General features: G+C 37.3%; 2 protein-coding genes across 12 annotated transcripts in view; one reads left to right on the forward strand and one right to left on the reverse strand.

Annotated features, from left to right (window-relative positions):
* nompB (intraflagellar transport protein 88-like protein nompB) overlaps positions 1-24,803 on the forward strand; it is a 55,222-nt gene that overhangs the window by 27,421 nt on the left and 2,998 nt on the right. For 2 of the 7 annotated variants that reach the window (XR_011445192.1, XR_011445204.1), the window contains one exon: positions 23,078-23,514. The exons of 3 other annotated variants lie outside the window; for them this stretch is intronic. The gene's annotated coding sequence lies outside the window, so the exon portion shown is untranslated. Of the gene's footprint in view, positions 1-15,926; positions 16,393-23,077; positions 23,515-24,803 lie in introns of those variants that run through there. 2 more of the 7 variants (XR_011445198.1, XR_011445191.1) reach the window with 2 other exon arrangements.
* Positions 33-23,516, reverse strand: cindr (CIN85 and CD2AP related). Of its 5 annotated transcripts, none has more exons than XM_017165460.3 (7): positions 23,376-23,516; positions 11,154-11,394; positions 10,946-11,057; positions 10,069-10,633; positions 2,376-2,996; positions 1,064-2,165; positions 34-282 (listed from the first exon to the last, which is right to left on the reverse strand). In XM_017165460.3, exons 1-7 carry the CDS (start codon positions 23,386-23,388, stop codon positions 240-242), a joined length of 2,697 nt encoding a protein of 898 aa, XP_017020949.2. In that variant the 5' UTR covers positions 23,389-23,516; the 3' UTR covers positions 34-239. The 5 variants fall into 5 exon arrangements, with proteins under 5 accessions (XP_017020950.2, XP_017020949.2, XP_070142969.1 ...); XM_070286868.1 differs by having other exon boundaries at positions 36-282; positions 11,148-11,394; XM_070286869.1 differs by lacking the exon at positions 34-282 and adding an exon at positions 440-978 and having other exon boundaries at positions 11,148-11,394.

A 24,803-nucleotide genomic window follows, 5' to 3' on the forward strand; every position in this document is an offset into this window, starting at 1 on the left:
AATTTACAATTATATTTACACTTTAAGCGGTACAAAAAAGGCGAAACATATTTTGCTAACAATCGGGGAGAATTGCGGGAATCGCTAGCTAAGCAGATTTGATTTGATTAGACTACAGTTAGCAGATGTTTAAGCAGGAGGCTTATCACAAAAGAAAAGAGTAATACATTCTGTACAGGATATATAATCTTCTCTAGCCGAAAACAATTAATAATGAACTGCGATCTCCTTCGGATCGATTAGAACATCCAATTGTCGAACTTCCCGCGACGCGTTTGCTTGCTGTAGATAGATAGATTGTATCAAAAAGGGTTAGTATACATTTATCCTGTATAAGATATGTGGAATTCTCTATATGGCTATCTATCTAAATCAGTCAGTTAGGGAAATAATAAAGAACAACACAAACACATTGAAGTAAGAAAATCAAAGAAAGGCATTCAGAAAACATTGAAATATTTATTTTGCATTATTTATTGGATATTGCTTAAGTTTTAGGCATCATTTGTATATATTTCTCTCTCTCTCTCGTTTAGTATATAGTTTATAGTACAGTTTTACTCATAACTTTAATACACATCTTTAAAAAATAATCCATAAATTGTATATAAACAAAACAAATCGCAATCGAAACGAAGCGTTCAGTTAAAAGAAATCACACACAATGTCATCTTCTTCTGCTTCTGTTCTTCGCTCTCCGAATGTACGAATGTATAAAAAATACTTATCGAAATTATTATATATATGTATCAGATATACAAGGATTATATCAGTGGGGGAATGGAATACAGAAAGAATTAGCGCAAATACGAAACGAATACGATTTTGGCATGCAAAAACCGATTGATCGCAACACACCAGTTCTGGGATAGTAGTTCATTCTGGATATATGTATGTATATGTAAGTACAGAACACACAGAGCACAGATATTTGGGATTGTCTTGGGTTCGGTCATCTACGTTCTACGTTCTATGGGCCTGGGAATGTAGAGTTTCTTTAGCACGCTAAAAAACAAATCAAGGACTCAAGCTAGGCTAAAAGGCTCAAACTTGCGTCACGCACTGCGCATATTTGTCCAGCTCGCTCCTCAGTATCTTCACGCGCTCCGCCTCGGACTTGAGGGCATTCACCAGCTCTTCGATGGTCCGCTGTTGATTTTGCACCAATCCCTCCAGCTTTTCCACCCTTTGCTCCAACTGGTTAACCCTCGCAGATCCACTAGAGCCATCCTGATGGTGGTTATTAAGTCCTTGGCTGGGCTTCTCCTCCTGTGACTGCGAACTGCTGGCATTGGAGCTTTTGACCAGCGGCGAAACACTCCGCTGATTCCTTATGGACAGACTGTTTGGCCGCGTGGCCTTTGTCTCCTCATCGCTACTGGCCGCTGTGGCTGCCTTGGCAGCGGCAGTTAGGCTGCGGGACATGATGGCATCGTTGGTGGTTGTGGAAGTGGTGGTGCTGCTGCTGGTTGAATTCTCCACATACATGGAGGATGTCACCGCCGAGGATTGCACTTTCGTGGTGGTACTGCTGCTGCTACTGCTGCTGATTATAGCCTGATCAGCGGCAAAGAGCTTGGATGTCCGCTCGGCCACCGAGGCTCCGCGTGGCTCTACACTGGGCGAGGTCTTCTTTCGCGTGACCTGCGAGGCCTTGAGCTCCTCCATCCAAGGAGCCTTCTTCTTTTCCCACTCGCGTGGCTTGGGCTTGGCCAGCTGTGGCTCTTCGCCTGTTGAATTGTCATCGGAGGAGGCTGTTGCTGCCGTGGCCTTTCCACCCGCTCCTCCATCTTCGCTCAGTTCGCTGGCACTTCCAGCTCCGCCACCGGCTCCAGCCATACCGCTGCCGTTGACATACACCGAGTTATTATTGCTCTCCCCCAAAACATTGATGGCCGCCGAAGGAGGTCGTCGCTTCGGGGCCTTAACCCGGCCCTGTCGCATATCCGTGAGGATTGAGGACCGCTCCACGCGATCAAAGTCTGTGTCCTCCACAGCTATGGTGGCTGCCCTTCGCATCACCAGGTTACCAGCTGCTCCGGCGTCTGGAAGTTGGTTTGATCCTGTGAGCATCTTACTGGCCGTAAGACCATCTGCCAGGTCATGGGAAACGGCACTGGTGAGCTTTCCATCGGGATTCTTCTTTTTGCCGCCAAGAAGATTACCTGAGGATAAAAATGGTATGATTAATAACGATTTTTATATGTTTAATATTGCTTTGTGCTGCATTGCTTTGGCATCGATAAGATATCACCAAACCATAAATTCCGGAAGTCATTATCAAAAGCGTAAATGAGTTAATTCCTGGAAATATCTTTCGCAATTCTTTAAGCCATAAGCAATGCATCATAAGACCCTCAAAGTACAGTACTCACCTGCCACAGGTACACCACCAGTGGGTGTCTTCTTGAGCGGCACACTTGGCTTCTTGCTCAGCACCGGCGGTGGCGGTGATTTCACCTTCTCATCCATATTCTCCAGACTCTTGTTAAGCGCCGAAGCCACCAATCCCGCTGTTACCGTGCCCGAGGTATTGCTGGTACTGTTCCTCTGCTGACTAACGGCAGCTGTTGCACCCGGCGGTTTGGTCAGGTCAAGGTTCTTGTTCTCCAGCGACTTGCGCTGGGCAGCCACATTGCCGGTGGGCAGACCCGTCTCGCTCAGGATGTCGTTAAGGGAATCTCGAGAGCCAAAGCTCTCCTTGCGACCCGCCGACGACGATGAAGAGGCGTTGGTGGTGGTGCTGCTTGTGGTGCTATTGCTGCTGCTGCCCGTCTTCTTGATGTACACCTTCGATGTGGTGGATGAGCTGCCGCCAACCTGATCGCGCTGCTCCTTCTGCTGTTGCTGCGAGGTCACCGTGGTGGTGCTGGAGTTGCTCGAATTCGTCGTGGTCATGTGGCTGGTGGTGCTGTTGGCAGTACTATTGATGTTCCCGATCTTCCGCTGCGTCTGCGGCTGCGTCGTGGCAACTGGCGGCTCGTTGATGGGGGCAACTGCAAAACGGTAAACAGAGTCACGGATTAGAGTCGGTGGACACAATTAGCACCTGTAAATTGGCATGCAAACGTTTCAGTTTTATTTACCAACAGTGGATATCGGCTAGCAGACACGGACAGATGCCTGACCTGAATGTGAACCAATTAATGTTTGTTAATTTTGTCTTTAAAAAAATCCCCTTGTTGAAAATTAAAACTTTGCCGAATTTTATTATATAAATTGTGGCCTTGGACATGAGTAAAATTTATTAATAATATTTTTAAATAATAGGAGATTCCACTAAATTAGCTAGTTAGTTTTATTTCAATTTTAATTGTGTTCAAAAATATAAAAAAAATATTAAACTGGAGTAAACTGAATTATGAAACTAATTAATTTTCAATTTTTCAATTAAACGTTAAACCTATACAATTAAATTTAATCTTCGCTTAAGTTAGCAGAATATCGTTAAAAATATTTCCAAATAAATAAATAAATAAATTGATATTGATATTTTTAAGTTTAAAGTAAAATTTATAAAAACCTTTAAAATGTGGTTTCCATGCAATTTTTTAAAATAAAAGCTTTAAAAAATGTATAAAAAAACGCTTTAAATCAGGATAATAAAAACCCCTTTTTATTATATATTTCTTTAAAAAAAAGTGCTAATTTAATTTATATTTATTCTTCATTTATATCTCCCTCTACCGATATCCACTGCAATTGAAATATCCGCGTATTCAAGATGAGGCAGTCCGTGACTAACCATCTTGGGCAGAGAACAGCTGAGAGCCAAGAAACAGCTCGAAACTGGTTTTTGTGCCGACAACTTGTTGCCAAATGTCAATAAAACTAATGTTGAAACGCTCAGGGAAATAATACTCGAACGAACAATAGCAAAAAATAAAACCAAACAAACTCGCAACTCAGCTAAGACTGAAGCTGAAGCTGGATCTGAATCTGAGTCTGACTCGGAGTCTGAGGCGTAGGAGCAGATCTGAGCGGGGCTACAATAACAAACGGCAAATAGCCAACGACAACTGACGAACATAAATAAATGCCAATAAATGGCAGCGATGACAAAAGTCAAATCAAACCAAAAAAAACCAAACCAAAGCAGAGTGAAGCCAACGAAAACTATTGAGTAACAACTTAAAATGTGTAAAGGTCAGACCTAGAGAAATGGCAACAGCCAACAGGAAACTAAAAGCTATATAGTTGGAAAGCAACGAATTATAAATGCTCTTTTCAATGTTTATATAAATAAAGTATTACTTTACAGGTTTTATGGTTTAAAGTTTTTGTTTTTAATTTGTAAATATAATAAACAACATTTTATAAAAATGTATAAAGATAATACACATCTATGGCTATCTATCTACCAAAAAATGTTAAATTTAAAAAATGTATCAAAGAAAAAATAATATTATTTTATTAAAAATCAATAATTTTACCATTTCAAAGTGAAAAAAGCTTTAAAATACATTTTTTCAATATTCTAGGTTATGATTTTCTGTTTTTCTAAAAGTTTCTTTAGTAAAATTGCCATTTATATACTTAAAGCACATTTTTAACCCTAATAATGTAACTAAATATTTAATATAAATAATAAAATAAAGAGTAAGAAGCGTTTCCTTTTACAAATATTATTTATTAATTCGATAAAACAGTCAAATTTAGTAGTGTCTTTCGTGAAAATGTATTATCAAATTTATCTAATCTTCAGAGAACTTTTTCTCAACATTAAAAAATGATTCCCACTTAACACCGACTTGTTCCTGCTGTTTTTTATGAATTTAAAAGCACCCACTAGTTCGAGCAACTGAAGCAATCATGTCTAATTATAATCCTACGTGTTCTGGTGATGTCATCTATAGGTCAGCCTGCTGTCTCAAAGTTTATTAGCTTTTTTTTTTAACTCGAAATTGAAGCCTCAAGTATGCCCAATTTTAGACACACCCCATCTATCTTTCGATTCCCACGGACAAACCAATGTACCCCAAAAACATTTTTGTGAAGAGGTGGAAGTTAAGCGACCAAAGAATTGCCTTTGTCATGGTCGAGTTTTATACTTTTTTTTTTTATACAAAGAAAAGCAAGCTGAGTGCCGCTCCAAAGACTTTCACTGCTTTTAATGACAAAACAGAGCTGCAAAATAAAATGAAATTTGCAATGGGGGAAAAAAACAAAAAAAGAGCAGCGCGAATTTGATATTTTTAAGCATTGAGTAATTGAGCGTGTTGTGGTCATTGGGTGATTGTCATTATTATGATTATGATGGCCGCGTTGTTGTTTCTCGATATTTATATTTTTAGTTGCCAACGGCTGTCACACACACACACAAACATATCGAGACGCATTAGCACGCACACAACCAAAAACGAAAGACTTAAGCAACGAACTCGCATTGCCAGCTTCGACTTAATGATGACTTTGAATCCGAAACATTTAAGCCGAGCACGCAGCAAATTATAATCATTAATTTACACCTGGCTGACACTTAATCCATAATTAAAAGAGCTGCGCCCGCCCCAAAAAAGGCGCCAAAGCAGTTAGTTCTTCTTTTTTGCCAGGTGGCAAATCACAAAAACCAATGACGAATGCAATTGCAGAGGGAAAACTTGAAGAAATGTAATATAGAAAGCCGCCAGAAGGAACGGTAACTGTAGCACACGCACCGCAAAGCGAAAAGTGGTAATAAAAAAACTTAAAAAACGTACAAAATGTATTGCCGCGCCGACAGAAAATATTTCAATAACGTAAATGGTCAAGAAATCAAATCGTACTGAGACCGACGAGGCAAAAAGGTAAACAAAAACGCTGCCAAAGGTACAAAACAAAAATGTTGAGACGCTCGCCAGAGCAACGGGCTCTCTTGTTAACTTATTTTTTTGTTTTTTACCTGCTTCTCTTTCTCTCTCTGGCAACTTTGTTGATAAACTAAAAATCTAAAACAAAGGGGGCTTGGCTTTTGGGGAGGAGACAGGTAAGGAGCAGCGGAGGGGAACACTTCAGACAAGCGAAGCGCGCGCCTTGTGATAAACGCCGCTAATGAAGATGATCATGATCACCAAAGCAGCACCTGTAATGATCAAAGAGAGTGGCAGGTAAGAGAGCCACAAAGAGTGTAACCACAAAGAGCCATTTACACAGAGAGAAAGGGTTTTATTGACCTTTACGTGACAGTTTTTTTGAGCTTTAAACACCATTAAATATTTATAATTAATGACTTTAAATGGAGAGTAACACTATTTTCATTGCAAGAAATTTTGTGAGGTGTCGCAAACATGGAACATACTTTTTCTAGTCACTTTCACTTCCTAAATTTTTTATTTTTTTAAATAATTTAAAAAAATATATATATTTTGAATATAATTATATTCTCTCTTTAGGTAAATATTGAATCTACTTTGTCCTAACTAAAAACTATTAAACAAAATTAAATATTTACAGTTCCTATAAAAAAAAAATATAAATGAAAACCACTTTATAGCCTAGAAACCATTAATAGATTTTTAAATGTTTTACTTTTTATAACCTATTTTTTTTAAATATTCAAAATTATTTATAAATATAATGATTACATATTATTTAATAAACTTTAAGGTTAAAAATCTTTATAGATATTATTTTCCTTTAGAATTGTAAAATATAAAAAATAAAAGACAACTTTTAGACCTAGAAACCTTTAATAGATTTTCAAATTTTTTAGCTTTTTGAAACCTATATTACTTAAAATATTTAAAATAATTTATAAAAATAATGCATAAATATTATTTAATAAACTTTAAGGCTAAGAATCATTGGAAATATTATTTTTTTTTTAATTTTAACGTTTAAACCCGTTAAACATTTTTATAATAATGTTATCTTTTTTCCACGTGTAAACAAAAAAAAAACAAAGCCCCACGAAAAAAAACCAGTTACAACAACTGTTGTATATTTTAATGATGTTGCTGGTGTTGTTGTTGTTGGTATTGCTTTAGACTCGGCTTTGGTGTTGCTACTCAAGTGTCGAAGGTGGAGGTAAAAAACTGCGACGTTGACAAAAGCAAAAGCCAAAGCAAAAATTAAATGCCAAGCATAAATTTGCTAAGCTCAAACGGCAGTCACTGCAACAACAACAACAAAAACTACGGCTCAAATTCCGCTGGCAACCGCAAAAGTATGCTGCGAAATAATTTGTATTAATTAACGATAATATTTCAACTTTTCCACCAAAACAACAAATTGCAAGGGGAAAACTCAAGCGAATAAAAGCGCAAACAACAAACAAGTTTTTCATTTATTTTTCCAAACGATGCAAATGACAAAACAAACTTTTCTGGCATCCAAAACATTAACATGCAACGCCAAATTGAAAAGCAAAAACCGATCGTAAACAAAGCGCTTTTATTTGGCTTTTGCCAAGTAAAGTCCCCTCCCCCAACTCCTGCTCTTGCTCCACCCAATACCCGGGATGCAGTCATTGCGCCTCTGGCAATGCGAGCGCCAAAGAAAGCCAAATAAATAAAGCAATACAGCGGAAGATGAGTCCCCGCCACAAAAAAAGAGGTCACCACATAGAGATAATTGAATACCCTGGCGTATAATTAATTGATTTACTAGACAAGATTTTATAAAGTCATTTTTAAGACAAAAAGCTAACAATAAACAGGGAACTTTAAAGATATTAAAGTATATAAACTTGACAAGGCACTTCTCTATGTATTATTTTATAAAGCAAAGGCTTTAAGAAATTAAATTATATTTTTTTAATATATTAATTTATTATTTATCAACTTGTGAATAATTTATTTGCTTTAAAAACAAAGCTCAAAGTAGTAATAAAGCTGTAAAATTTAAATAAATATATTTTTATTTTAAATAAATATGTTTTAAGTAAAAAAAAAGTCTAGTTTCTTATTAAATCAATATAAATAAAATACATTAAAATATTTTTAGTCTTTCCAAATCAGAAAAACTCTTCTGCAAAGCACCCATCATCATCCATATACCCTCCCTTGTAAGCTATAGAGTATGCAACTAAGCTAAAATATAAATCATAGAAATTATGGCCAACGTAGAAGAAGCAACAAGAGGGGGCAAGGCAGCAATTTTCCATTTCATATCAAAAACGCCTCAAGGAGGCACCAAGCCAAGCCAACAAGACAGAGAAAGGAAAATGAAAAGTGGCCGAAAAAAAAAAAAGAAAACTCAAGAGTCCCACAGCAAAGGGGGGGAGAGGAGCTTGGAAAAGAGGACTGGGGTGCACTTCGGACTGCTGCCTACTGGAAAAACTCGTTTACATACAAATCGTGGTGATAAAGCTGGCCATACGCGCGCCCAAGAACTCGAAAGAGCCGCCGCGCTGCGTCCGCGGTGGAATACGGACTCCGGCTGGGTCTATAACGCCGGATCCGGCATCAGTTCTCATTCCGGATCGAGTACGGGCACGTGGGCGGGGCGGGGGTGGAGGGGCTGCATATTGCACCATGCAGTTCCGTTTGTTTCAGTGTAAAGTGTAAGTGTTATCAGTTTTTGTTTAATATGTTGCAGTGTTTTTGTTTTTTCAGTGTGTATATTGCAGTGTTTTTTCCAGCAATTTTCCATATTTTCCAAAAAATTTTAGTGTTATCAGAATTTTGAAAAGGTTTTCCAGTATTTATCGTATGTTTTAATAGGTGTTTTTAGTTTTTTGTAGTGTTTTTAGTGTTTTCCAAGAATTTTAGTGTTGATCAACAGTTTTTCGTGTTTCAAAAGTATTTTTAGAAATTAAATCGTGTTATTTTCATGTTTATTATTTTTTAAATATTTTTAACATGTTTCATTGTCATCATTTTATAATTAAACACCGAAAAATGGTAGAAAAAGTCATAAAATATATAGGAGAAAGAGAATTACAAGTAGAAGAAAGGGAAGTAGAGGAAGAAAAAAGTGTTGAGGAAAAATTACACAGAGAAAGACCAACGACATGGAGTCATCATAAATATACAAAATGTGTACATACATAAACAAACAGAGATACGAGGTATACAGGTAGACAGGAAAAGAAAAAAGAAACAAACGTCAGGAAAAAAAAAGTGTCCAGTAAAAAAGTCTTTAAACGAAACGCAAGTCATAAAAAAACTGGAGAGAGGAGAGGGGAAAAAACGATCTTAAAGATATGGTTTAAACGAATGTTTCAATTGAAAAGTGCTTGGTGCGTTGTGAGGTGCGTGTAATGGTTATGATGTGATGTACCTAAGGTGGCAGCGATTCGATTGGTTCAACTAAACTAGCCATAAAATTGATAATACTATTAGGAACTTCATAACTAAGACCATCCTATTATCTACTCTGTTTCAATAAATGGGATATAAGCCAGCTAAAGTGATAAACATTGAAGTAAGGTATAGAAAAGCATTTGAGAAATGATTGTAAAATAAACTTTGCTCTAAGATTTTCTATAAAATACATAGAAAAGCTCTTTCTCTTAAAGATATTATTAAATAATATCCTTATTACACTCACTTTTTATATTTATTTCCCCTAAAAGCCTAGTAAAAAAAACTCTAAAACAAACCAATAAAAAAGATTGTGCGTCCACAAATCGCCTGCTAAAAATAATAACATTATACACACACCGGTAATAAAAGCTATCTGATTCATATTCGCAACTGGCAATTAAGTCATATCAAAATCTTTTTTTGCACAGACGATGGAAAACTAACGATCCGAGGGGAAAATGCAGCAGCCCGCATTCACTGGAGGATGGGGAGGAGGCTTGGCTATGGTGTCTCTTTTTTTAATTAATTCAATTATCAAAACAAACGTTTATTGACTTTGATCCCAGTCCCGTATGATGATGGGTACGTCACGACATCAATTTCCAAGTCTAACGACTCGAGTTTTACGTTTTACAGCCGATGCGTTTTGGGGGAAAATTGCCTCCAATTAAGAGGAGTAAACAAAGAGACAAGGGGATGCATTGAGATGAGAGGTGGATTGGCTTGATGACAACAAACTTGACAGACCGAAAAAAAGAAAAACCGAAAGAAACTGAAAATGCAATGCCAGAGGAGACATAGTTTCAGGGGAAATCCCGTTGCCGGTTGGGGAAACACTCACCTTCCGATGGTGCCAGCATATTGACAAAGTTATCGGGAAAGACACCCACTTTGCCCCGGATCTCGCCACGCCACCATCCCTTATCCGGCAGCTCGGTGCTGATCACTGTGATGATATCGCCCACTTTCAGTTCCAGCTCATCATCGTTCTGGGGGGCATAGGGGAACTCCACCCGGCAGAATTCCCTCTGGGGCTTCGGTGGCAGCATGGGAACACCAGCGCCGGCTGCACCCGTTCCGATAGCTGATCCTATGGCCGCTGGTTCCGCCACCGATGGAGCTGATGTGACTGCTGCTGCCGCTGTGCCTCTGCTCCTGGTCGATTGCTTCGATGTTGTTGTTGTTGTCGTTGTGGCAGTGCCGGCTGTGGTTGTGCTGCTGCTGCTGCTACTGCTGCTGGCTATATTGACCGCCTTGGCCGTTAGGGATGATGTGGTCACCGTGGCGCCAATTGTTGGCGGCCGTTTGGAGGCCAAAATAGGAGACGGCTCGATATGTTGCACAAAGTTTGAAGGGAAGACGCCGACTTTGCTGCGAAGACGACCGCGCCACCAGCCTTCCTCGACCTAAATGGGAATGAATCCGAAAGCCAAGTGGAACAATGAGTGAAAATAACAGACCAAGCCGAGTGTAATGCACTGAGAGAAATGCAAAGGGTTCTTTTACAAGCAAAGCTCATAAAACAAAAGTTTTAAAATAAGTAAATAGAATAGTTTATTATTTAGAGGTTGTAAATTTCTCATTTAAATATAAAAACCTTCTTTGCTTTCTCTCAGTGCTTTACGAATTTCAATTTCTATTGGCCCAATAGGTTAAATGGGGGTAGCAGGCAACACCCACCCCCCCTGGGTTGACCCTGTGTGTGTGTGTGTACGCACCTCCCCTAGGAATTCAATGACATCACCCACGGCCAGCGTCAGCTCGTCGTCGTTGACTTGTGTGTAGCTATAGATGACTTTGCAGCGGCGGTTGGAAGTCGCGGATTTGTCCCTGAATTGGCGGAAAATAGAGAGAGAGACAGAAAAAAACATGTAAATTCTAGGAATTGCGTCATTAAAATTAAATCCAAAAGGAACGAACCTCAACTGGACAGATGTTCCCTCGTCACTGTGGTCTGCACTTCCATTTCCATTGCCATTGCTGCTGATGTTGGAGTCCAAAACACGAACAAAGTTATCCGGAAACATACCCGTGACTCCGTTGGACTTCAAAGTGCCCTGCCACCAGCCGCCGGGCATCTGCTTGATTCGATGGATAATGGCACCTTTCTGGAGATCCAGCTCGTCCGGCTCCTTGGCCGCGTACTCGTATTCAACTATTGCACAAACTGAAAGGGAAGAAAAAGATTTATATGAATTATATTTTGGAAAATTAATATTTTGGATATTTCCTATGAAACTATACATTTGCTGAGAAAGCCATTCTAAAATATTTCTTCGCCAGAAATCGCACAGAATAACTTGCACAATTATGGCATACACACATGACATGTACAAATATTTACAATCGTATCGGGTTACACAACATTTAACCTACTCTAACATCCCATTCATCCCCATACCCCACCAAAACGTGACATTCGCCTTTTGCTTTTTCCCCCCCATTTTTGTATTTTTGTGCCGCTGAAAAAGTAAAAGTTACATGACACTCCATGTACGGTCTGGGAATAACAATTTATGTCGTGGGCGATGACAAATCACGAGTCTCCAACGAGACATCCTATCCATCAATAAATCAAACAATCTTTCATGATGTATATGGGTCACTTGGTTGGCAGTTGAGAGACTCTATTCTATATATTAGGGTAAGGTGGGGTAAAGACGACCTAGTAAATGGTTTTGGCTATAAAATGCTTATTTTACGTCGGATCAAGTCGTTATATATACCAAATTAAAGGTTAGACCTTTGCGCAACTTTCTATGCATAGCATTTTATTCATACCTTTGAAAAGTTTTGAGATACAAGCGTTTTACGAAAAAGTTCATTTTTGCTATGTTCAAAAATGATGGGGTAAACCCGACCGCCTATGTTTTTGGTTGATTTAGTACAGATATAACCTAAATATAGGTTTTGCAATGATAAGTCAATCAATGTTATGTTATTTAATGGTAATAAAAGAAAAAAGAATTAAAAAAATTAAAATAGCAAAATAATTAATCAGTATCATCTGATTCGCTGCTCAAATAGCTTGCTGGCGTTTTTTGGTTCGAGTTGAACGTCTGGTTGGCTGCGATGTTGATGGTTTTGGTGTGATTGTTGTTTTTTTTGGATTTTTTGCGGCAGGATTTACCCCACTATTTAGAGGTCGGATTTGCCCCACCACGTAATTTTTCATAAAAACGCAATTAAAAAAGAAATTATGAAAAAAAATGAACCAAACTTATATGCACTTTGTAGGACTTTATTCAAAGAATCTAAATCCACTTACCTTTTCATGCGATAACTTTGACAAAAAGAAATATCCTGCAGTTAATTATGCACAAAAATGAAAGTCAAAATTGTGAAAACAAACTTGTCGTCGTTTGACCATCTCAATGTTGACTAATAAAATGGTGTCATACCACCATTTTCATTGTTTTCGATGCTCTACACGACAACACTAATATTATTTTGCGTAGTGCTTCCTATTTTCGAAAACAGAGGGGGGTCGGGTTTACCCACACTGTCGGCTTTACCCCACCTTACCCTAAGTGGAAGTAAAGTGTGGTATCCACTTTAAAAATTAACAGAAGGCTACAATAAAAGTCGTGAAGGGAGATGAGGGTGTCAAAAATCTAGATTATAAATCTAATATTATTTACATAAATTAAAAGTGACAGGGTTTCAAGGCTAGACTTGATTTATGTGCATTTTTGATAAACTATTTTCATATTTTTAATGAAAAAAAGTAAAAACAATCGCTTTAAATATCTCCCTTAAGTTATACAGAAACTTATAGATAAATATACGTTTTAAAATTTAAACCTGAATTTACTAAATCCCTTAAAACTAGTCTTTAAAAGGCTTTCCATAAACACATACCCACTTTCATCTTCATCTGCAGCCCAAACAGAATTCAATTTGTCATGACGCATACATATATTGAAAACAATAAGAGCATCATAACTGACTGAGGCACAACAAAAACCAGCATTATAAACTATATTTATACCAAGTCACAGAAGGCGACAGCTTGACGCTACAAGCCAACAAATTTAAATAGCAACAATGTTCAACTTATTTGGCTTTGGAGGTTGCTGCCCCCGCACGATTGACTCAGTTTATATTATTTATCTCTCTCTCTATTTTTTTTTTATACCAAGTGCTTGTCGTGTCCAATTTTTTGATGGCTTGTGTGAGTGATGGAAATACCCTATAGCTAAAGTGTTCAGGTTGTCTTAGAACCTTTTCTACCAAATGAAACGTATAAAGAATGAGTATCGATGGCTCTTCACGGCATAAATACATTGGAAACGCTTATTGGCTTAGGCCAAAGAAAAAAACACGAAAGAAAACATAACAATAAATTCCTCGGCAACAACATACGTGATGTTGGTTAATTTTTACAGCTCAAACACTTTATGTGGGTCAGTTATATTCTGGGGGAATTGCGTTTCTGCTACTCTACTTCACGTAACATATAAGAATTCTACTACTCCACTTCACGTTCCATCTGGGGAATTATGAAATAAATAGAAAACCAAAGAAGAGGCTTGGATGGCAAGTGAAAAGTATCATAATAAACTACATTTTTCAGGGTCTTGGGACTTATTTAACACTAAATTAAAGAAGATCTTTGGGACTTTTCTAGAAATTTAAACATCAAGTTAATATATTAGTCTCTTTTCCTTCTCAAAATGTAGAAATTGTCACTGTTAGACAACATTTTAATGGGTGTAAAAATCATCCATTGAAGCTGATCTCTTGATGGCATTAAAGCCTCACAAAATGCTTTCCATTTTCCACGCTCGTTTCAAATCAGCTCTTAACATTTCTTTTAATGACGCCATTGGATGAGGGGGGCCACCAGCATTGAAGTGGCTGCTGCTGCTGCCAATCGAATCCAAAGCCGTTTCGTCAAGAGCGAATAATAATAATTTCACTTTGGTCGCCGCAGCTCCAGTTTGAGTTCCAGTTCCCCAAGAGCAAGAGCCCCAAGCCGAACCCGAGCCTGTGTCTGAGATCCGGGCGATGAAGTGGCAAAAGTGCTGCAGCGAAAAGCTAAAGCAAACGCAATAACCAAAGTCAGACGAAACGTCAAATGTCTTTAAAGAAAAGCCTGAAAAATGACAGCTAGAGATGGCACCCGGATTCATGTTTTTCAAGGTTTCTAAGAGGGAAAACTCTGTGACAAACTCTGTGCATAATTTGAGAGGAAAGATCATACTAATTTTTATATTTTCTTTAAGGGGGTTTCCTGAATTAGGAGGCAAAAAAAATCGATTTTTTTTTTATTGCTTAAAACGATAGATAAACTATCTAAGAACATACCACAAAAATTTCAGAAGCCAATTCGAAGTATTTTCGAAGATACAGAGATGAAAGCAAAGGAGCGCCGAGCAGGTTTGCAGGCGCTTGGTGAACTTTGAAGCGCGTTTTCTCCACTTCTCATTTTTCGAATTGGCGGGAATGATAACTAAAAAACTTATTGACCGATTGAAACGAATAAAGGCTTATTCTCTTTAGAATTAAATTCTCTTCTAAATAGACTAAAACGGTTGTTGAAAACCGCTTTTTATATTTTTTACAGCATGTTAAAGTCAATATTTTATCCCGAAAAATGCAATATTGACTTTAACATGCTGTAAAAAATATAAAAAGCGGTTTTCAACAACCGTTTTAGTCTATTTAGAAGAGAATTTAATTCTAAAGAGAATAAGCCTTTATTCGTTTCAATCGGTCAATAAGTTTTTTAGTTATCTTTCCCGCCAATTAGGAACTGCTGTGACGAGGCGCTTCAGTGAACTACTTATAAGTCCGCCATTTTGAAATTTTTTTTTTTTTAATTTATTTAAGCGCTTTAAATATATATTAAAATATACCAAAAATTGCAAGAAGCTTGGTCGTTTCTTTACCTTCCAAAAAAAAATGCGAAAAACAACTAATTTTTGGCCTCCTAATTCAGGAAACCCCCTTAATATCTAAACTTTAGATTCTAAAGAGTAATCTCAAAAAATGTATAACAAATTTATACTTTTTAAACAATTTTATTTCTTTCCTCTTTGTATTTCTAAATAATTTTTTTATTGCAACACCTCGTGACACGCTATCATCTCCATTGAGTGCCAATTTGTATCTAGGCCAGCCGGCAGTCTCAGCCTCACTGTTTAACCTACGCGCGACGGCAAAAGGCAAACAAAGCGACAGCCAAATGAACCTTTAATGCGGTTTTTGTTTTTCAAACTTTTTCATCTTCCTGCTTTACGATTTGTTGCCGCTTTTCTCTTTGTTTTTCTTTGTTTTTCTTTATTTTTCTTTATTTTTTTTCACTCATATGCGCGAACGATGGGTACGCTTGAATAACAATAATAACCGACCACAGAATGGAGGAGAATGTGTTGAAAGAGGGACCCAAGAATGGGCGGCATGCAGCAGCGAAATGAGCCTCATCTGGAAAAGCGTCACTTCAAGAAATTACATCAATTTTGACTCTAGATAAATTGATTTTTAATAAGAATATACTATGATGTTTAATATTTTTTCAAATATTTAATAATATTTTTTAAAAGATTTTTTGATTCTCAAGACAACAAACATAACAAAATAACAAAATCATAATCATCATCATAACAAAACCTATTTTATATATCATATTCTATATTCTATTTAAAACTCTTTAAATCTCACTAAAAATTCATAATTAAAATGGTTTTTTTGTAGTGTGAAAAACTGTTGAAAAGCCGCAGCCACCAACTGATGGAAAGCGAGGAAACGCAGCCCCGAGTCGCAATCGTGTGAAAAGCCTGAGCCGAGAGAGCCGAATGGGAAAACCAAATGTGTAAATGTGTCAAAAAGCGGAGAAAATCGCATGACAGCAGCGCCGTCGTCATGGTTTTGTGGGTGGACTTGCCTTTGCACTCAGCAAATAATGCAATATCAGTGATCGTTCCGATCAGATCGGGTTTTGTGTTGTGAAGTCGTCGGTCGTCAGTCGTCAGCTTCCTCAATGTCAAACAGCACATCATGTATGACATAAAGATATGCAAATCAGTTACTGGATAGTTAAATATTATGGCCCGAAAACAGGTTAAGGTGTGAGGGCCTATAACGAGCGGTCAAAAAGATAATTTGAGCATTTCCTAACAATACATATTTTTGTTAGGTCAAAATACTATGAAATACTTTAAATAACAACTATAAATTACGCTTAAATTTCGTAATAATAAAATTATACGATTTTTAAATATTTTAAATATTTTTTTATTTTAAATTTTGAAGTACAGAAACTGCGGAGATCCTTGAAAAATGTTTTATTTACTTTATTTTCAAATATGTAAGCAAAGTTGTTATTTTTGGAAGAGATAAACCTTTTTTTAATAAAGAAAGCATAAGAAAACATGAACAAAAATTCGATATACCAATATTTTTCGGTTAATAAATATTAAAATAATTTTGTTATATATTTTTTATGAAATACATAAATAAAACCTTACTTCTAAATTATATTCTCCCTCTCTAAATAAAGCTATTAATATTTAACAACAAAAAAACGCTAAATAAAAGACTTTACTAATTGCACAAACATTTTCAGCAACCTTATCCCCCTCCTCTACCATTCACATAGTAATAAAAACTTTAGTAATTTTCAGCTGCCTTACCAACATTGTAAGCTATCCCCCCTCTCTTCACAATTCTTCCCCTTCAATATAAAGTTCAACTGATGCATTCAAAAGATTACGAAATAAAATAAAAAACGGGGTAAGCTCTACTTGCTACCAGCGATCCGGTTTCGGTAAACAGCTGCATTTTCGTTGGTGGCCAAGGGTGCGGCCAAAGTTCAAAAAGGCCCGTTAAAAGCAAACACCTCGTCGTGTAGGTGTAGAAAAGTGTGTGTGAAGACATCACCCCACCTCCCAACACCACCCCCTGTCCCTCCCTCAGCGGAGGTGAGCAAACAAGAACATGCTAATTGGTTTAACTATCAGTTTTGGCTGCCTTTGAATTTCGGTTTTGCTTGGTTTGTCTTCTTGCTGCTTTGTTTTTTTACTCTTTTCATAGCTTTTGGTTGTGGCAATGCACTGAGAATAAATTTTTAAGTATACAAAATATTTATGTATTTTAAGATATAGATAATACAAATATTTTTAGGTACTTTAACATATGAAATATATATTTTTAGGCATTATAAGCTTTAGTTTTGCTTCTGAAAGTCTGTAATAGAATATAACCAAGTGCGAAGCTTTATAATTCTCAACTAGGTCTAGTAGCAACCTGTTTAGAAAACTGTTACTAGTAGGAGCTAGGTTAGAAACAGCTTTATATTCTAGCCTTTTGCTAGTCTTTTTACCAGAATTCTGTGTATAAATCTTACAAATTAAGCCATTAACTTTCATATTCAATTTTTTCCTCAATGTATTGCAATCCGATGGTGCGATGTTGGCGGCGGTGGAAGATGCCATGAACCGTAAACGGTAAATTGCCTTTGCGTGAGTTCGACTTTTGAATATGCAACGCAACTCGACTCGGCCCGGCTCAACTCCCCAAAGTTCCAAAGGGGGAAAAGCCAAGAAGGGGTTAGCCACATGCATAAGTAAGGCACACTGCGTCGGTTTGGTTCAGTTAAGTTAATGGAATGGAGCTGCTGACCTGTCTGACAGCTTGGTATTTTTTTTTTTTTTCTTTCTTCCCTTTTGGGGGCGGGTTTTCAGCTGGAAACTGGCATGACCTGGTTAAAACCTTTATTTGTTTTATTTGGGGCAACAAGGTGGGGGGGCTTAAGTGCTTCATGGCAGATACAGAAGCGTTGGCAATTTGGATATTGATCGGTAAAGGGTTGCAGGTCATAGTATATTGAAACATCGTTGTTCTTATCCAAAAACCAATTCGGAAAACTTTATAATACTTATTTTGATCCTTTGTAATAAGACCTTTTCGGTTTAGAAAGTCTAACAAATCACATTCGTACTTCCTATAATCTTAAAGCAATTCTTTTGGTGTCCTAGCATAACTGAACATAAAAAACTCCCATCCAAATCAGCTGCTCTGAAATTCTAAAGGTTCTTTCTTTGGCTATTCGCCAAGCCTCATTATAATTGCTTTGTATAGAGGCCAACCCCATGAGTTTCAACTTCAAAAACCAATTCCTTTAGCTCACAAGAAAACCGCAGTAATTCTGCCAACGACGTTCACAAGTCAATATTTGCCTTCACGTTTCTCGCTTTCTTCTCGTTTTTTATTTCATTGCTGTGCCCAAGCAAACACACACATCCTTGAACCTTGAGCACACCCCGATGACCTTGACTTATGAGCTTTCGTTGGCCCTCAAACAAAACAAGGCAATTGCTCAAGTTCAAGGGCGCACATTGCGTGTCAATGCCAGAAGGCACTAAACTCATTCACTTGTCGCCAAATGAGCTGCATTTCAATTGGTTTTAATTGGGGGAATCACAGAGAAAAGCCATAAGCATTGAGTACCCTCTCTCTCTAGTTTGTGTTACTTTATGAATCACTGTTATCAGTGGGCCTATCCGAGTTATAATGGAGGGAAACGACCCTTATCTTTGGTGGAAAACTGCACAGTGATAAATAAAAAGAGGCATTAACATTCGAGTTCGATTAAGTCACGGCCAGGTGACGTCATTGCCACGCGTAACCATTTAAAAAATATACAAAATATACTTAGAACATAGAGTTATTGTACCATTTCTCATATTCGTATTCGAAATTCCAGTTAATTTTACATTTCTATTTAAGTTCCTTATTGTATTTATTCCAATTTAAATCGCTTCACCCTTGACCATCATCATCAAATGCATTTTGCATTTGCATTTCCCATCTTATGCTTAAACGAAGAGCAGCAGCAGTGCAGCCGATGGCAACCGAAGCATGAAGAGCTGACCAAACGCAATTTTCAATGGGAAACCCCCGTCATCAGACTCCTCACCCGCCGCCACCCATTTGATTTGTGTGGCAATATGTTGAGGCGTTTGCTGCTTAATTCCAAAGAGTTTACGATGGAAAGTGTTTAGGAGCAGTCGGGCATGGCCCCAACTAGCAACCATCCGCCCCGTCAACAATTGCAGCTGATGAGTTTGTGCATTAGCCAGATGAAAACCGATGGGAGGTCAAGAGAGTCCAGCTGATTGGAGTGGCATTTTCTATGCATTTTCTATGCATTTTCCATATGTAAAGGGGTAAATTGAAATCGATTTTTAATCAGACTGATGAAAAGAGGGAAGAATATTATACAATATTAAAATATGAACTCTTAGCTTCATAATATATAAAGCAAAAGACAACCAACTCACGCCATTTGTTAAATCAATCTATGCTTGTGAATATTGATTCATTGTCCTATTTCATAGATTTCAATCAAGTAAAGGCATTGATTTTTCATGATTTCAATTTAGAACTCGGAACAAACATAGAAGTAAACAAATACAAACAGTGTGCGCCACAGAATTCCTAAGAATCTATATTGCATTTAATCTCCGCCCTGTCCCGCCGAAGCACTTGAAGAAACCTTGGAGTTCATTCGGTTGCTTATCAGTTCATTGATATGGTATGGTATGCTCTTTATGGCTTAACCAATTGTTTAAGGGTACCCGCATATTTCCCTCTCCAAACACCATGATAAAACATAAAGAACAGAAGAACCCAAGGCAAAGTCAAGTTGATTTCTTGAGCGCAGAACAAACATTACACAAACTTGGCATACTTTATTTTTTGGGGGCTCTTCTCCAAAATCAGTGGAATACCAGCTCGAGGACGGAAACATACAATATCGCTGAAAGAGAGAGAAACAGAGAGACTGGTGGTCATATCTCACATTTTCTATTTATTTCCCTCGCCCCTGTTATCACAGGCAGCACAAGTCTGAGGAATAGCGATAAGATAAGAAAAAAAACCTAGCTAAAATACAATTTTGCCATACAAATTCATTTAACCCCGCGGCTGAGTCACCTGCAGGCACAACTGTTGAATGCAACAGACCAGCAAAAACAAAAAAAAAAAAAAGAATAATAAAAATAAAAACAAAGTAAGAGGCTAAAAAAAAATGTATTTGCATATCAATAAAGCGGTTCCGTTCGCTTCGCCTGCGACGAAATGCAAATGAAAAATAATTGAAAACAAAAATGTAATATTTTTTTGCCTTATTTTTTGTACATTATACATTTAAAGTCGTTTCGAGGCATATCCGTTGGGTACTTCTAGAGAATTTTAATATCAGAAACCTCAGGAAAGAATCATTCAGAAACATTTAAATTAACTTTAAAAATATATATAGTAAATTATTTTGAATTATTAAAGCTACGCTACCATTCAACAAAAGTATCCATAATCTTATTTAGATATTTTCTAATGATTCAGAAAATGTAGTAAATACTTATTAATTTTCTTTTAAGACGTTGTCTAAGAATAAGGCTTCTATTTAGATCCCTATTTAAATATTAATATATTCATAATGTATTTGTATTTGTATACATTTACACATATTGAATTCCAATTGACATCTATTTTTTTATATCAAAGATGACTCACTTCTCCAATAGATAGAGTATTCCCCCTTCGCCAAACATCTGCCCTTAATTCGCGATTTTCGTGACAAATTTCCAACGAATGCACAATGACTCATGTGAGCGATCCATCAGGTCTCATAATTTCAGCGAACAAGGTATAAGAAATTGTAGGCAGAGAGAAAGAGCCAGGCTAATGGTAATGGGACCAGCAGATGAAGGCTTGGCGGTACCATTTCTTCATTAACCCATTGGCAGCGATTCCAGAGCCCACGCCATAGTCAATTCAAGACAAAATCCAGGCGTGGCAAGGGCAATTTATTAAAATGTCAGGAGAGCGTTTTGGCTCTGAAAGGAGTGCTGGAGAAATATCATAAGCCTCAACAGAAACGATAAGATAAAAACCACATAGAGAAAAGGAACTTGGATTCAATAAATTCTTAAAATATTACTTGGTTTCTTTGGTAAAAAAAGATACTCTTTACAAAATGATTTTTTAAACCTTAAATAGTTAGTATAAGAATTTCAAACTCACTTCTTCTGTTGTTCTATCAATCTCTTTGTTTCTCATTTACATTTTTTCTCAGTGCATTGAGAGAAATAATAGCAAAATATGAAATCTGATAAAATGTTTTCATTTGGCCATACATTTTGTTGACCATTGATTGCCATTGTTGCTAGCTTTGTGTTGGCGTTACATAAACTCGTCATTTTGTTGTTCGCATTTCCACTTTTTTCTTTTTGTTGTCTAGCAAAACCGAATCACTTAAACAAGCGGAAGAAAGCAGCTTTGTTTGGGATGCAAATGTAGCTAGTGTATATATACAAAATATTGTATATAGAGAGCTGAGCAAGCTGCTGCTGCTGCTGGCCTTTCCATTGTGTCTGTCCCTTGGAAATTGTTCATCAAAAGAAATCATCATCAGTAGATGACGGCCCACGGGTGCGGTGCATATTTCGGGATAGTAGGGGGTTTCAGGGGAGGGTCTTTCAATCAGCTTCCCATTATCAGCCGGCAACATCAACTAAAAAGCGAAAAAAAAGAAAGGAAGAAAAGCGAAACACAAAGACTGCACAATCTTGGGGTCTCTCCACAAAGAAGCCATTAAGATTTATTAATATTGTCGGCCGCCTCTCCTTAGTGGGAGTAGTTCCTATCGATCGGGGATTATCATTGAACAGTAGCCAAAAGGGTCAGCTAAAGGGTCAGCTTTACGAGGAAAAATCGAAAGAGCGAATAAAAGCAAGCACAAAAGCTAAAGCTTGGAAAATAACTGAATAATTGAAAGTGAATTCGCTTGAAAAAATATATTTTTGCGTACTATGTTTAATATTCTATTTTAGTTTCTTGGGGTCTTCCAGCACAAGTCCAAGGTTAATTTAATAAATTTGCAATTAACAAGTGCCCTCTAATTGGAACAAAAAGAACCAATCTCTATAGTTTTTATTCACAAGCCTATCATAACAGCAAGTCGCAATTTTAGAGCAGACATTTATTACTTGGAGAAAAGATAAGCTTAAAAAAATATAAATGTAGGTTATTGTTGGATTTTATGGGGAATTGCAGTGATAAGAATTATAGAACATAATTCATGAGATATATTTAAGCATTTATACACTGTTACTTTTAAAGTATTTTATGGATTCCAGGATGCTTTTCCTGGATAATTTTTTAGACCATATTTAAATTGTTAAATCTTAATCAACCCTAAATGTATAGTTAAATCTCTTAGCTACCTTAAAGCAAGTTTCAAATTCATGATAAATTGCTTTTTATTTAAAAGAATTCTAAAAGAGTTAATTAACTCATAAAAAGAACTGAAAAAACCGCAGAGTTTTGCCTGTTTCACAGTTACTTTTATTTTTAACTGGCGAGAAAGAGAGAACATTTCCACTAATTTGCATCCGAGTACATTTTTTTCTCCGACTTCCCATTGTGAATTTGCCAAGTTTTTTTTTTTTTTTTTTGTTTCCAGGGGTTTATAGAGGTGGGGGAGGGGGTGAGAGAGGGGTTAAAGCTTTTCAGCCGCTTGAACAGTGTAAATTTATAGCTACGTGAAATCATCAACACAAAAAAAATACTCATTTTAAAGACCTTTTCTTTAGCCAGCTGAAAAAAAAAAAGAAAACCGGTTTCTTGGTTTTGTGTTTTAAATAAATTTATATGTTTTTTTTGTTAACTGTAGCTGTAAAAATGTAGTAACATGTTCATCTTGTAATTTCAAACGTAACAAGAACACCAGATAAATATTTCTCAATACTTTTAAATATTTCCTCAAAATGTTTGACGTATTTTATTTCATTTAAATAATTTCTAAACTTAAAATTCAGTTTTCTTTCATATTTTTCTTACAGATTATTTCAAAACTATTTATCTTATCTGTGAAATTTCCACTTTGTGAGCCCAGGGATTCCAAGGGATTTCCACAAGAAAACCCAGTGTCCTTGGGTTAAAGGCGACACACCCACCCCAAACGAAAAACAACAACAATAACAAGAAGTGGTATTTTCGGGGCGCACACAATGCGAATATGGCGCGTAAAAGGAAGACGGCAAGAATAGGCGGGACCCACCCCGAAAAACTAGAAAAGCAAAGCCAGGCGCAAAAACACACTCGAGACAAACTGCAGTTTTTGGAGAGTTGAAAACTTACTGTTATTATCCATGTTGCTGCTGCTGCTGCCTACTGGTAACCAATGATTTCAGCAGGTTCAATGCACCGTGTCAGATTCTTTTTGTTGTTGTTTTTCCTCAACTGCGACAACAACAGAATCGAGTTTATGAATCACGCGCGCGTTAACCGCAAAAAGAAAATAAAGAGCGAAGGTAGCGCAAACTAAAGACGGTAGGAAATACCTAGAATTTATATACACAGGTATTTCTTTTGACGGGTTTTATTTTGACCCTGTTCGCAGTTAAATTTCGACGGTGAGAGAGGGGCGGGGACGAGAACGGGGACTGCGAGAGCGCATTTAATTTCGCGTCACGTAAAAAACGCCGCCGCACCGAAATTTATTGTTGCAGTGTTCTTCCTCTCTAGCTGCACTCTTTAGCCGCTTCTTCGCCTGGGCTCCTTCTTCTGCCTTTCCTATTCGCTGGCTTTCTTCGCCCTCACGCACTTGCATTTGGTTATCTCGCTTTCCTCGTATGCACTCTCATTCGTATGCACTTTATTTACTTTGCTTTGCTATTGATTTTCGCCACTTGCACTGTAATTTTAATTTTGAAACACGCAATGTGGAAACACTTTCGGCGCCACTTTTCCAAGCAGCCGCCTTTTCCCGATTTTTATTGTTAATAAACTGCGGCGAAGAGCGAAAAACGCGAAACGCCGACGCACAACACAGCCGCTTCGATTTTTTGTTTTTTTTTTTTTTTAACTCGCGTTTCACTCGTATTTATAGGTTTTGGTTTGATTTTTTGCCAAAATACCAAAATCGCGATATTTTTGTTTAATATTTTTTTATATTTTCTCGTTGGTCACTCTGATGTCAATTTACATGCTTGGGGTCGAATTCTCGTTTTTGGGGTCGAATTCTCATGTAGAGTGTAAAAATGTAAGTATATAAAAATACCGAAAACGCGATATTTGGTATTTTCTCGTTGGTCACTCTGAATTTCAACGTGAAATGTCAAAACAAAGTTTTACTTGCTTGGGGTCGACGATCTGGCAACGCTGGTCGCTCGTGCCGCGGCGTTGCCAGACTTTTCGGTCCCAGCTAATAGTGCTGCCAGACTTTTCGGTCCGAGCGACCAAAAGTGCCAGATCAACGTAAAATGTCAAAACAACGTTTTACCGACGATCTGGCACTTTTGGTCGCTGGGACCGAAAAGTCTGGCACTTTTGGTCGCTGGGACCGAAAAGTCTGGCAACGCCGCGTCACGAGCGACCAGCGTTGCCAGACTTTTCGGTCCCAGCTAACAGTGCTGCCAGACTTTTCGGTCCCAGCGACCAAAAGTGCCAGATCAAGACTTTTCTATCACAGTCAACTCACCACTGGTTTAAGTCCAGGCTTTTTGAATAGCACATGAAAAAACCGTTAATTAAATAAAATATTTAAAATTAAGAAACTTTTGTATT

This window comes from Drosophila kikkawai, chromosome 3R (genome assembly GCF_030179895.1).
Source record: "Drosophila kikkawai strain 14028-0561.14 chromosome 3R, DkikHiC1v2, whole genome shotgun sequence".
Lineage (NCBI taxonomy): Eukaryota > Metazoa > Arthropoda > Insecta > Diptera > Drosophilidae > Drosophila > Drosophila kikkawai.